At 37.0% G+C, this 15,667-nt stretch overlaps 1 protein-coding gene across 4 annotated transcripts in view; it reads left to right on the top strand.

Moving 5' to 3' along the window:
- The first annotated feature begins 3,926 nt into the window (after window positions 1–3,926).
- Window positions 3,927–15,667, top strand: part of LOC115221057 (EGF-like domain-containing protein 2) — a 54,347-nt gene continuing 42,606 nt past the window's right edge. For 2 of the 4 annotated variants that reach the window (XM_036510403.1, XM_036510404.1), the window contains exon 1: window positions 3,927–4,243. In XM_036510403.1, the coding sequence (XP_036366296.1) occupies window positions 4,192–4,243 (52 nt within the window). In that variant the 5' untranslated portion in view covers window positions 3,927–4,191. The remainder of the gene's footprint in view (window positions 4,244–15,667) is intronic. The other 2 variants (XM_036510405.1, XM_029791272.2) reach the window with 2 other exon arrangements.

The raw sequence follows: 15,667 nt of genomic DNA on the forward strand, positions 1-15,667 counted from the left end.
AAGGAGTCAATTGATTTCCTGACATACTGGTGCCTCTCCAGAACTCATCCTTTTTTGAGAGTTGACCCATATTCAACATGTTTGCATGTTTCTCAACACAGTTTGTGAAATTGTCATTTCTTTTCTGTATTGTGAAAATGTATAAGTCTACTTGTTTAAGCGTCAGTATTTATTTAATTTTTTTTTCGCCAATTTTCTTATATCCATATTCTTGTTTACCAAATTTTCGGAAACATCTTTAAAATTTTGGATAGCGAGAGCACAACAGAAGAAAAGGCCATATAGTTGAAGAAACGTACAAGAGAACGGATATTTAGAAAATGAAACACAGAAATATCTCAAGCCAAATTTTAGTTTTCCATCGCAAGATAAAACGGGTGGATACAAAAAATTTCAAAAGCGTGAATAATAATAATAATAATAATAATAATAATAATAATAATAATAATAATAATAATAATAATATAATAATAATAATAATTAGAAGAAGAAGAAGAAGAAGAAGAAGAAGAAGAAGAAGAAGAAGAAGAAGACGAATCCTTTCTACTATAGGCACAAGACCTGAAATTTTGTGGGAGGGTGTTAGTTGATTACATCGACCCCAGTACTCAACTGATACTTATTTTATCAACGCCGAAAGGATGAAAGGTAAAGATGACCACAGCAGAATTTGAATTCAGAATTTGAAAGACGGACGAAATGCCGCTAAGCATTTTGTCCAGCGTGATTCTAATGATTCTGCCAGCTCGCTGCCTTAATAATAATAATAATAATAATAATAATAATAATAATAATAATAATAATAATAACGTCTTCGTTCTTCAAAACGGTTCTGACCCTAAATGCAGATTCTGCGACACATGTGACGAAACAATAGACCATCTCGTCTCGGGATGTCCTGTGCTGACACCAAACAAATACAAAAATCGCCACGGTAGTTTAGGACAGTATTTATATTGGAAAATATGTAAACACTACAAAATTAACACTCCTGCTTACTGGTATGAACATCATCCTGAGCCAGTCGTTGAAGGTAAAAATGGCACTATCCTCTGGGATTTTCCAGTCAACACTGACAGAACGATCCAGGCTAATTGACCAGTCTAAGTAAATATAAAGACCTGGAAATTGAAATACAAAAGCTGTGGCATCTTAAAACGAGAATTGTTCGTTATTGTAGGTGCCGTATGTATGACCAAAAAGGGATGTCAGAAACATCTTGATAATATCCCAGGAGAACCATGTCTCAGAGAAATAAAAAAAATGTGCTGACAAGTACTGCCCACAACCTTAGAAAAACCCTATCCATTTAAATATCTGTGTTGTATTACATGAAGATATTTCACTACCTCCCCTCCGCAAGCTCTCCGTCATATTGTAAAATCTCTTATCCTTCACTCGTCCCAGGACGCTGGGTGTATCTCGGCAAGTGACCGTAACAAGGATGCAGATTAAAAGTAATAATAATAATAATAATAATAATATAATAATAATAATAATAATGATGATGAGGATGATATGCATCAGGGCATATAATAAAATTATTCATATACACACTTTTAAGGAGCAGCTACAGCAGCTGAGAAGTTTCGAAACCGAATCCACATTTTCCATGATTGTCAGATAATCATTTCTTTTCCCTCTCTCTGCACTTGCAGATTAATTTGGATGAATTAACCTCTGAGACCTACTCTGGTCGTGGAAAGGTCAATGCTTTGTTTTACGTTGACCTATTTTTAATTGCTAAACTTTATATATATTCAGCCTGAACATATATATACATATTTATATATGTTCAGGCCTCTTTTGTTACTGCCTTCTGACCCACGAACACCTCCCCTTGTTATTGAAAATGTACACAAATATCAGCACAAGGATTACTGGTGGAACAGTCCCGTCAAAACATCTGTCAAGAGTAAGTATAACAAGCCGAACACTGATGTTTGAGATAAACAAGAAAAGGTATGTACCGTCGTGGGAGTGAGCTGTCCTGCTGGCGTGAATATCTCCTTGAAAATCAAAGAGAAAGAAGACAACTATGGACAACTACTTCAAAACCTCCAGCTTCTAAATCCAGATCACAAATTTATATTTATATCAATAATAATTGGAGTATCTGATTTTGTATGTAAATGCTTAACTGTCAATCTGGATAAGATTGGATTTTTCAGCAAAAGAAATCAACCAACTAACTCGCAATCTGTAAGCGGAACAGTAAAACTATGCAAGACGTTTCTCAGGCTTAAAATGTGACATTGTTTTCGTTATCTACATTCCAATGATGGAGCTTTGTATCTTTGTTAGAAACCAGCTCCTTGAGGGTCTTGTGAGTGGATTTGATAGACGGAAACTGAAAGCAGCCTGTCGTATATATACATATGTGTGTGTGTATATCTGTCTCCCACCACCCAGTAACTTAGCGGTTCGGCAAAAATTACCGATAGAATTAAGTACCAGGCTTAAAAAATAGTAATGGCTGTGATCCATTCTATTAAGAATTCGTCAAAGCGGGGCCCCAGCATGGCCGCAGTCTAATGACTGAAACGAAGAAAAGAATAAAAGTGTGTGTGTGTGTGTGTGTGTGTGTTCCCACCACTGCTTGACAACCAGTGCTGGTGTGTTTAGGTCCCTGTAACTTAGTGGTTCGGCAAAAGAGAACAATAGAATATGTACCAGGCTTTAAAAAATGATAATGGGTGTGATCGATTCCTTCGATTAGAAATTCTTCAAGGTGGTGCCCCGGCATGGCCGCAGCCTAGTGACTAAAACAAGTAAAATAATGTTGTAGAGCGGGGGAGTGGATGGAATGGCTGCCTGGTATTGGTCACTATGAGAACTACACTGCTATACCTCACAAAGGCTTATATTTTCTTCACCTTTCCTCTTCTATTTCTACTACAATGTCTGTTAGACCTCCAGAGTTATGAACTACCTACGCCACCATGGCTCAACCATTTTCTGGCATATCGTCAATTCTCTGGAAATTTCTTCTCGCCCACTTTATTTCCAACAACACATGTCGTTTTTGCAGCTGTACAACTGAACGTGAACCGCATTAATCTGATTTTATGTCATGAGTCAGTCCTTAAATCTTTGCTGGAACCCATAAAGTATATAAATCAGTAACAACAACAACAACAACGATAATTAGCACAACAAAAACAACTGCAACGGCCATAGCAACAATAAGAACAACAGTCACAAGAGCAAGTATGTCGAATTAATCACACCCAGTGTTCATTATGTTTCTTAATCTTGCAGTAATTAGCTGTGCGTGTGGAGAAATCTCACGTAAATGCTTTACTAGCGTGTCACATCGGATCATGGCAGGCCTTTGTGTCTATCATTCCATCACACACACACGCGCATGCACGCACATACACGCGTACACATAATCATATATATATATATATATTATCATAAGAGATATATAAAGATAGATATATATATAGACATATGCTTAATACACACACACACACATATATTGTGTGTTTTGCTATTAAGTTAGACATGGCCTGGGCCAATACTGGCCGAAACGTATTATATATATATATATATATATATATATATATATATATATATATATATATATATATATATATATATATATATACATATATATATATATACACACACACATACATACACGCGTATGCATGCATGCATGTATGTATGTACGCATATGTCTGTTTCGGTATGCAAGTATATTTACACACTCACACAGACATACACACATACATACATACATACATACATATATACATGCATACATACACTCACACATACACATATACATGCATGCATACATATATGCGTACGTACACACATACGTATATGAGTGCGTACGTACGTTTGCGCGTGTAATAATACAAATATATATGGTCGCGTGTGTGTGAGAGAGAGTTTGTATTATCCCTATATCACTGGCTTTACAGCTATAATTAAAACGAAAAACCCTTCCTTACCTACGACATCAAAGTCGACCCACCGAAAGGACCACGCTCCGCCTTTTTTTCTCTTTCAAACAGGTTCAAGCTATCACCGACAAGGAGGTACTTTTGTCCCTTCTCTAATTTGTCTTTGAAAAGCCCATTCCACCCCGTTGTAAAGAGAGGCGCGTTGCGCTACAATCCAACAGTGCTGGAGCATCAGGTACCAATAAAATTTGACCTCCAACATTTGTCCTTAACGATGTATCTCCTGGAATACGTACAGCCCCTTCTAATGATGACGTTGATTTATTGTAAGTAGCTATCTCTTCGCAATAACTTGGTTTCATTCTTTAATGCCTTTAACTCTTTAGTCCTTTAGTTCATTTAGTTATTTGGTAATTCTGTTATTTTGTTGTTCCGTTATTCCGTTGTTCCGTTATTCCTTTTTTCCGTTATCCCATTCTTCCGTTATTCCGTTGTTCTGTTATTTCGTTATTTGGTGCTTTATATCTATTTTATGTCATTAAAAGTGCACCGTCTTCTGCGGTCACTGGTTCATGGAGTTATCCGTACAGTCTGTCTGTGCAGTACATCCAGAATTGTTCATATTTATGGTAGTATTTAGCTCTTCTGAGGAAAGGTGGAGGATGGATAGAAATAGGGAGAGTGAATCGTTCGAGCGATAGGGCGATCAATGGCTACATGGATGGATGGTTAGATAAATGGTTGCATAGCTGAATGATTTGATGGTTGGCTGGTTGGATGGATGAACAAATTGATAAATCGACAGCTTGACAGAGATGGCAAATGTTTAGTAAGCCTCGAGTGTTTAAGGCAAAAAATTCACCGATTTTAAGGATAAGGAAATGAGACTGCGTGACACTCATGCCTTTCCCAACACCTTTAGAAACATAAACGAAGAGGAAATCCTAGCCAGAATGCACTCTCTGGATCTAAAGAAACTTAATTCTGTTTTATGATGTCTGTCAACATGAATAGCCTTTTCTACTCTAGGCACAAGGCCCTTAATTTTGGAGTAGGAGGCCAGTCGATTAGCTTGACCTCAGTGCGCAACTGGTACTTAATTTATCGATCCCGAAACGATGAAAGGCAAAGTTGACCTCGGCGGAATTTGAACTCATATCATAGACAGACGAAATACCGCTAAGCATTTCGCCCGGCGTACTAACTATTCTTATTTCTTTATTGCCCACAAGGGGCTAAACATAGAGAGGACAAACAAGGACATACAAAGGGATTAAGTCGATTACATCGACCCCAGTGCGTAATTGGTACTTAATTTATCGACCCTGAAAGGATGAAAGGATGAAAGCTTAAGCATTTCGCCTGGCGTGCTAACGGTTCTGCCAGCTCGCCGCCTTCGTCAATGTGAATATCGCAAAATAAATAAATAAATAAATAAAATAAAGCATTTTTCATACAAAGAACAGAGGATGATAGACTGGTCTGAAACTTTTCATACACCAGATATCGTCAAATGTTGACAATAAAGTACTATGCACATATACATACGTCCAAAATAAGGGTCAAAGTTGTTTCCCGAGCCAGAGGCTCATATGGCCGGTTTCCCGGATTCTGTAGAGTATAGAATCCCCACTGGATGGGACGCCGGGCCGTCGCAGGATTACTAATTTTTGCCAACTGACTGGACTGGAGCAACAAGAAATGAAGAGTTATGCTCAAGAACACAACGCATCAGCCGGTTCAGGGATTGAAACCATGCTCTTACAGTGATAAGTGCAGCACCCTAACTAAGCCATGCGCCCACATAATATATATATATATATATATATATATATATAAAGAGAGAGAGAGAGAGAGAGAGAGATAAGGAGACAGAGACAGATAGATAGATAGATAGAGAGATAGATAGATAGATAGATAGATAGATAGATAGATAGATAGATAGATAGATAGATAGATAGATAGATATACATGTATGTATATCTATCTATATATTCATGCATATAATACCTACCTATCTACATATATAAACATACATATATGTATATGTATGTGCTTTACACACACGCGCACACGCACAAATATATATGAAACAAAAGTCAGCTAAAAGCAATAACTAAAAGACGCCAGTACGTAAGCAACATGGGCAAATATAGGAATATCAATGACCACACGACGTAAATTCTTGATTTATTAAAATTATCTCTCCCTCTGGAAGATGTTTCACAGTTACCAAATCGCATTTGACAACAAATTTTTATGAGAACGGATGATAACCTCAAGAATCAATAATCCTCCAAAGATGATATGCCATTAAAAAAAGGAAAGGTTTATTGTTTGGAGGCAAGGGAATAGTCAAAAACACAAGTTTCTGATTCAATAGGTGTCATTTATGGAAACTGCAGTAAATTTGCTTCTGGAAGTTGAAATATGTCCCAGATTTATTTGAACTAATCTAAAATTTGTTTATTTTCTATCACTGCTTTGCAACACTACTTCTATACTTGATCAGACCGGGTGGTCTACGAGCGCATATCTGTAACTAGTATTTATTGATTTATTATAAACGTTAAAGTTTTCTGTCAGCTCAAGGTTGCCTCTTTTTGATATCCGCTACTGAAGACGAAAAGCGCCAGAAATGCTCATCTAGCGGTTCACGGAGAATGCTTTGAGCTGATAATGGCGTAGTCACACCATTTATCATAAATGAGGATCTGTCTCCGCGTTGGTAAACAACAATGAAATTGCCATTAAAAGTTGAAATATGCCCCAACATGCTTGAATTAGCCTAAAGTTTATATATACATACATACACATACACACACAGGTATATATATTTACATACATACACACATGTATGTATATATATATATATATATATATATATATATATATATATATATATATATTATATATATATATATATATATATAGTACATATATCGGTAGTTATATATTTTCGTAGTTTGTATCATACTGACTTGTATTGGCGAAATACAAGGTAATTGCTGTTTTTTTTTTTTTTAAACTGGAATATATTTAATTGACCCATATAAATTAATGATGTTATTAACCACATGCGTGTAGTGTATGTGTGTGATGAGTCTGTGTGTGTGTGTGTGTGTGTGTGTGTGTGTGTGTGTGTGTTATGCAACACAGCTAAAAATTAAACAAGTTTTATATTATTTTCTCCGGACACGATCGTGTTTCTAACGATCAAACGTTCATAAAAACATATTAACACGTGATGCCTTCATCAGCGGAATGCATCGTATGAGAACTTTACTCATTATATACACAATGTCATAGAATCCGAGGATATAAGGAAACAGCTGAAACACCAACATCATAAATACACTCAAATATACTTTGTAGACGTTACATAAATGCCTGAATCACGGAAATCAACATTATAAAAATGGAATTTAGAATGAACGCATAAAAATGAGGACAGTAGCTGAAAAATCCATGAACTGAATTGCAGCAACTGGGTACATGCTCTCCTTGTTAAACTTCATCACTAAAGAGTGAAACAGCTGATAGATTGATAGAATATTCAATAGGAGTTTCCACGAATGAGTTTATGAAAATTTCTAAATTTTCTAATGTGGTGCTAATGACTGGTTGCTCATCATCATTATTATCATCATCATCTTCATTAACATCATCAACATCGTCACCCCGTCGATGGATGAATTCATGCAACGAAGTGCGTATCAAATGCGCAGAGCACATCACTGCAATGACGATGTCCGTGTGTAAATTATTTACATTTTGAAGTCCACTTCTGTATTAGAATCACTTAATATTGGTATGTCATTCATTGTTAAAGATTCTATTGTCATTTTGGTGTGTCAGCTGGTGAATCAATCTGTCTGTCTCATTAAGTTCTATTGGATTATTGTATTGGTTTCTTCAAAGACAGGATAGAATAGACGATGGGGGAATGAAGGTTAGTAGAGGGTGTGCTGAAGGAATTCGTCTTTAGGAAACTGAAATTGATCGACTAAGCGCTGAAAATGGGACTCTGTGTGTGTGCGTGCGTGTATGTGTGTGTGTGTGTGGTTGTGTGCGTGCGTAAGTGAATGTGTGCGTGCGTAAGTGAATGTGTGCGTGAAGGGGGTGGGGATGTGTGTGTATGAGTGTGAGTGCGCGTGTGTGTGTGCGTGTGTGCGTGTGTGTGTCTGTGTGTGTATGTCTGTGTGTGTGTGTGTGTGTGTCTGTGTGTGTGTCTGTGTGTGTGTGGTTGTGTGCGTGCGTAAGTGAATGTGTGCGTGAAGGGGGTGGGGATGTGTGTGTGTATGTGTGTGAGTGCGTGTGTGTGTGTGCGCGCGTGTGTGCGTGTGTGTGTCTGTGTGTGTATGTCTGTGTGTGTGTGTGTCTGTGTGTGTGTGTGTGTAATGTCCGACGAAGCGATGACGTGAAAATCAATTCGCGAAATAGACACTTTCAATAAACGATACATATACACAAACATACGTGTGTGTATGTGTGTATATGTGTGTGTGTGTGTGAGTATATCTTTTACTTGTTTCTCTCACTGAATTGCGGCCATGCTGGGGCACCACCTTGAAGAGTTTAATCACACAAATCGACCCTAGTACTTACATCTATCTTTTGTAACCATTTTCTTATTCCATCAAATCTGGTTTGCCAATCCGCTAAGTTACAGCGACGTAAATGAACCAACACCAGTTGTCATACACAAAGACATACATACATACAAACATACATATATACAACCATACATACATACATGCATATATATATATATATATATATATATATATATATATATATATATATATATATATATATATATATATATATATATCGACGTAATCAATTACAACATAAAACAAAACCTAATTTTCATAAGTGTATCTTGACTTTGACTCAGTGTGTGTGTGTGTGTGTGTGTGTGTGTGTGTGCATGTGTGCGCACACGCACACACGTACACACACACACACACGCACACACACACACACACCTATATACACATACACACATAACGCTCGGTGCGCTACATCCTTGCCCATCACCCTATGCGCTTGTAAATCTTCACGCATTAAACCCCATAGATGAACAAAGCTAACAGCAAGAAGATTAAAGCAGTCTCAAGTTAAGCCCAAATCACCAAGAAAAGAAAAAAAGATGACAAGTAATTATTAGTCAGTCCGGCTCAGGCATCGCTGTCGGGTACTTGTCTTTGAGACTGGTTTCATGTGCTCTCGTGCATGTGTTTGGGCGTTTGCGTGAATGTATGTGTATATATATTCATGTCTGTATGCGTAATATACACTGGGTCATCCCATAAATAATGCATTTTTTATACTTCTATTTTTCGAAATTATCATAAATAAAGTTATTTTTTAATCTATTATTACACTCCCTAAAAGACTGAATGTTACTCATCTTAGGTGTAATAGTGTGAAGAGAACATTACGAGAAGAAATGAATGTCGCAGATATTGGGGAGGATTGGTCGACCCTTAAAAAGTGAGTTTATGATATAGGCAGGAAAGTTCTGGGATTGGTGCTAAGAAAGCATCAAGATTGGTTTAAAGAAAATGATGAACATGTAGATGATTTATTGGCTAATAAAAGACGTACTTTGTCACGCTATTTGTCAGCAAAGCCACAGGAGAGAGATGTGTTACATAGGGAACTCACGGATGTGAAATCACGTGTGAGGCGGAGGCTCTCTCAGATGAGGGATACGTGGTGGAGTAAGAAGGCTGATGAGATACAGGCGGCGTCGGATTCCACTAACACAAAGCTGTTGTATGGTCTCTTGCGAGAAGTTTATGGACCGACTTCTTCTCTGATGACACTACGTCGAAGCAGGGATGGTAAAGAGCTTCTTCGTGATTCACAAGGAATTCTGCGAAGGTGGCGAGAACACTTTGATGAACTTTTGAATCAGCAGTCTGTAGTTAGTGAGGATATTCTCAATTCCATCCCTGGGTTACCTGTGAAGACGGCTCTCGCGGAACCACCTATGTTGGAAGAAGTTGCGGTGGCTGTCTCAAGGATGAATAATGGGAGGTCTTTTGGTATGGATGGTATACATGCGGAGTTGTTACAGCATAGCGATGAGAAACTTCTACAACAACTTCACTCATTGTTTGGCAGGATATGGACTAGTGAATCTGTACCTGAGGACTGGAGAGATGTAGTAATCGTGGTCTTATATAAGGGAAAGAGCAACAGGAATGATTGTGGTAACTATTGCTTTCTGTCATAGGAAAGGTTTTATACAGGGTACTTCTGGATCGTCTGCTGAAACACGTTGCAGATTGTGTTCTTCCAAAAAGTCAATCTGGCTTTCGTGTGGGATACACACACACACACACACACACACACACACACACACACACACACACACACACACACACACAGAGTATATAACCCGTAGTATCTGTGGGAACCGGGTGGGTCATCCTTCTGGATTCATTTCTTCAGGCTTATGACATCAATGGATGTTTAACAGACGGTTGTTTATTCCTGTTGACCAGTGAGAAGAAGGTTGGTTGATATAAAGTTTCTGGAGCGTTTTTGCCCAGTTTGAAACGTTATTGAATCGGCAGCTTCCGAATTGTCTTCACGCCCCGACAACATTTTGTAAACTAGTCAGCTGTGACGAACAGTGTAAGCGTGTGCAAAGTGCTGTTATAGCCATCTCCTTTAATGTGGAAGAACAAAAGTTAGCAGGTCAGCTGATTAGATGCATAGAAATAATATAATAAGATTACAGCAATCTACGACAGTTATGTCCATCTCAAAAAGTCTCAAATCTGAAATGCACTTGGTGTAATATCATTGTATGGTATACTCTTTTACTCGTTTCAGTCATTTGACTGTGGCCATGCTGGAGCACAGCCTTTAGTCGAGCAAATCGATCCCAGGACTTATTCTTTGTAAGCCTAGTACTTATTCTATCGATCTCTTTTGCTGAACCGCTAAGTTACGGGGACGTAAACACACCGGCATCGGATGTCAAGCGATGTTGGGAGGACAAACAGACACACAAACATATACACGCACGCACACATACACACACACACACACATACACACGCACACACACACATACACACACACATACATACATACATATATATATAATATATATATATATATATATATATATATATATACATATATGAGACGGGCTTCTTTCAGTTTCCGTCTACTAAATCCACTCACAAGGCTTTGGTCGGTCCGAGGCTATAGTAGAAGACACTTGCCCAAGGTGCCACGCAGTGGGACTGAACCCGGAACCATGTGGTTGGTAAGCAAGCTACTTACCACACAGCCACTCCTACGCCTGTATACATAAACTGTTATTGTATCAACATGTAGTGTTATTTTACTTACATATATTGTCATTGAAGCTATTGTGTCACTATATACATACATATTTCACTGCGTATACTCGTTGTGTCATTGTGCATACATATAGCGTATATATGACAAATGTTCCGTAGCCTGAAACACAGGCAGAATTGTCTCGGTTAGATATCCTTTAAAGATAGATCTGTTCTTTCAGATTATTGTTTCTGTGAGAGATAACAGAAACAACAGCACCATATAAACAACGGCACCACCTCGACTACAACCACGTTACTACCACAACAACCCAACACCAATGACAACAACGATGGATCTCGATACGAGAATTTCTAAGAATTATCCTTGTTTGTCATGTGGGTAAGGGTAAAGACCCCCTTCAGTCATGAATGACCATGGGATTGCACCTAGAAAGTTACCCTCCTAGACACAAGTCCAGGCAAGGTTGTTTATGGAAGACCAGCAGTCGCCCATGCGTACCAGCCTCCCCTCTCCACGCCACCAGTGTTATCCTAGGGAAAGACAAAGGTCGATACAGCTTGGCACCAGTGACGTCGCAACTCATTTCTACAGCTGAGTGAACTGGAGCAACGTGAAAAATAAAGTGCTTTGCTGAAGAACACAACACGCAGCCCGGACCGGGATTCGAGCTCACAACCTCACGATCGTAAGCTCGACGCTCTAACCACTGAGCCATGATGTGGGTAACAAGTAGATAATATAGTAGATGTAGAGAGGTCTATGTGACAGGTTAACAAAACCAGGTGTTTAACGAATTGTCCAAGAGTCCGTTATGAAGTCGTCTCCATCTCTAAATATAGAAATACTATAAATAACAACCATGCAAATTTACTCAGGCAATTTCAAAAGAATTACTGGTACAGTTTCGGAAGTAAACCAGTTTTGGGAAAATGTGCTTGATCAGACTGGTAAATACATTATCCTCTTAAATCTCTTCTTTATAATCCTCTTCTTTATTATAAAAACCTTCCAGGCACTTAAGTCTTTATTCCCTGCGGTGCCGATACATCTGCACATGTAAGAACCGCCAATTGTTATTTATTATACATGGAACTATCAGCTGTCGTCAAATATTTTATTTAAATTTTTACACGTTGATTTATGGGTGTTTTTATTGTTTGCTATTTTATAGTTATGTTGAGAACATGCAACAAAATCTCAAATCTTTTATTGCAAGTTCTTAACGCCATGTAAAATATTCAATACGCTGTTGCTTTCTTTCATTAATAAACTTTTGTTATACCCCATTCGGATCTTTTCACTTTGACCGGCAGATTTTTAAAATAATTTCTATGTAACTAAAAAATTTTAAACTTCGTATACTGGTAGAATGTGTTTATAAAACATCTTTTTCTCTTGAATTTCTTGAGAAAATTCTGTAGTTTGTAACATATTTGTCGTTTAATTTCTTGCATTTCGGCAATTTCAACCAATCAATGACGTCTATTGAGGTGAAAACGATTTCTGCCGTAACATTTTCTGGCGTTTTATAAACACATTCTACCAGTATACGAAGTTTAAAATTTTTTAGTTACATAGAAATTATTTTAAAAATCTGCCAGTCAAAGTGAAAAGATCCTCCCATTCTATTTTTTAAAAAAATACATCCAGTTTGTCATTAGGTTTTAGTGTCATTCTCCCTTGATTCTTCTTATTGATGACTTTAGATATCACGATGTAGAATAACATTAAGAACAATGTGTTTAAAATAGAAGCTCAAGGTGTTTGTCCCCTCTATGTTTAGCCCCTTATGGGCAATAAAGAAATAAGAACTAAACTTGGAACTATATTGTTGAGAAGCAAACTTCTAACCACACATACCGATATTCATTCACCTATATTTTACATACAGTTACACCTTGACCTATAATTTACATATTAGTTTCAAATTTTGGCACAAGAACAGCAAATTCCGGGTATCGATCTCAAAAGGATGAAAGACAAAGTCCACCTTTTCGGAATTTGAGCGTACAGACCGACGAAATGCTGCTAAACATTTTGCTCGGCTCACAAATGATTCTCTTAGCTCGCCACCTTTAACTAAATTTTATACACTGATAATCGTTGGCCTATATTTTCTATATAGCAATACTACTTGGTTTATAGTTTCTATAGTTATACTCCTTGGGACATAGTTTTTAAGTAGCGTTGATACTTTGTCTAACATCGTTAGGCAAATACTCATTGGCCTAACAATTTTATCACATTGCTCTTCGGCGTATGCCAACATTCTTTGGCGTATAGTCTGATATCTTTGAGGTACATTTTATACAAACCAATAGCTTGTGACCTATATACTTTAAGGATCGACACACTGACCTATATTTTAACTACTGATACTCCTTGACCAATATTTTACTAATCAGTTTTCGTTGTTCTCCAGATGCTATGTAATAATAATACTTGACCTATAGATTTTATACACCGCTGTTCCATGGCTTATTGCATTTACATAGTGATACTCTGTGATCTGTATTTTTATAGACAGATATTTCTTGACCTTATTTTACATATCAATACGCTTTGACATACTTTATGCATACCGGTGCTCCTGGTCTATATATTTCTATATCATTATTTTTGCTTTATAATGTTATGTATCGATACTATTATTCCATATAATTATATATCGATATTCCTGGCCTATATTCTGATATATCGATAGCTCTAACTTATATTCTTATGTATCAAAAAACGTAACTGATAATTTTGGCCTATATTATACATATCAATACTCTTTGACCTTTTGTTCTTACATAACGATGCTGTTTGGCTTATAGGTATTATATAGTGATACTCCTTGGACTATAGTTTTTAGACTGAATTTCTTTGACTCATATTTTTACATACATCTTCTTCTTGACCTATTTTTAAGACCGATACTTATTGGCCAATAATTTATATATAGCGTTACTCTTTGTCCTATATATTTTACATTCTTATATGGAATTTCGTCTATATTACTATCTACTAATACTCCTTGGCCTCTGGATTTTATGTACTGACACTTCTTGTCGTATCGTTTTTTGTACCGATAATCATTGCCAATATTTTTTACATAGCATTATTCCTTCACGTGTAGGTCTTATAACAAATAACAATTTTATACAGCAATACTCTTTGGCCTATAATTTTTTTATCTAGCAATCCTCTTTGACCTATATCTTACATACCGATACTCCTGCTCAATATTCTTACATATCAAAATATCTGACCTTTATTCTTATCTATCGATACTCCCGACATCAGTTCATATATATCAACACTCCTGATCCATTTAATATGTGTTTACTCCTGATTTCGTTTCACATATATATCGATACACCCGACCTATTTTCTTATACCTCGATACCCTTGATCTATATACCTTAATATCGACACTCCTAGCCTATATTCTTATATATTGACACGTCTTCACCTGTATTCGTATATATCGCATATATCGATAATCTATTTTTACAGACTGATACTCCTTGGCTTATTTTTTTACAAACTGATACTCTATAACCAACATTTTTATACAATAGAAACATATATATTATACATTGTACCAAGATATACTCGTTCGCGAGTGATTGTTGGCTTTTTATATTCCTGACCTATACTTGCTACTCCTGATAAGTGATGTATATGTTTATTCATGTATATCTATAGAATTATTTAAGAAGTACTCTCAATACCGAAACTTTGTTATTCAAAGGGATTTTATTACAATATTATTAGTAATAACACCCTTTTTTTGTAAGTTGAATTTAAGCATCATTTCTCTTTTTCTATTTCTCTCGCTCGAGAACTTTTGTCTCTTTAAAACTCGGAGTAACTATTGTATAACTCAAAATATTCTGTATCTTGTATCTACAAGGTGGTATCAAAACATTTCCGAACTAGCTCTGTAGCGCGCCAACAGATGACAGCGCACGGTTGCGTGCGCAGTGAGTGCTTGCAGAGACCTTCATATAGCAGTGTGCCGAGTGACATCGCTGTGTTTACTTCGCAAGTTGTGAAATTTGTGTTTTTGTGATCACGTGTATGCTGTAGTTTGCGATTTTTCTCATGGAAAGGAAGGTTGATCAAAGAACCAACGTGAAATTTTGCGTTAAACTTGAGAAGTCTGTTACAGAAACATTGAGTATTCTTCGACAAGCAACGGATCGTACGCAATGTTTCGAGTTTTTTTTTCTTTCGACGTGCGTGGTGTTCTGCATCGAGAATTCATCCTCCAAAGTCAGACAGTCGATCGAGAGTTCTACTGCGATGTTTTGAAATATTTGAGAGGACATTTGTCGATTGCAACATAATCTGTGGAGCGCGAAGAATTGGATTCTTCACGACGACAACGCATCTTGTCACAGAGCTCTCCTCACCTTTGAGATTTTC

This window comes from Octopus sinensis, linkage group LG17, assembly GCF_006345805.1.
Source record: "Octopus sinensis linkage group LG17, ASM634580v1, whole genome shotgun sequence".
Classification (NCBI taxonomy): Eukaryota; Metazoa; Mollusca; class Cephalopoda; order Octopoda; family Octopodidae; genus Octopus; species Octopus sinensis.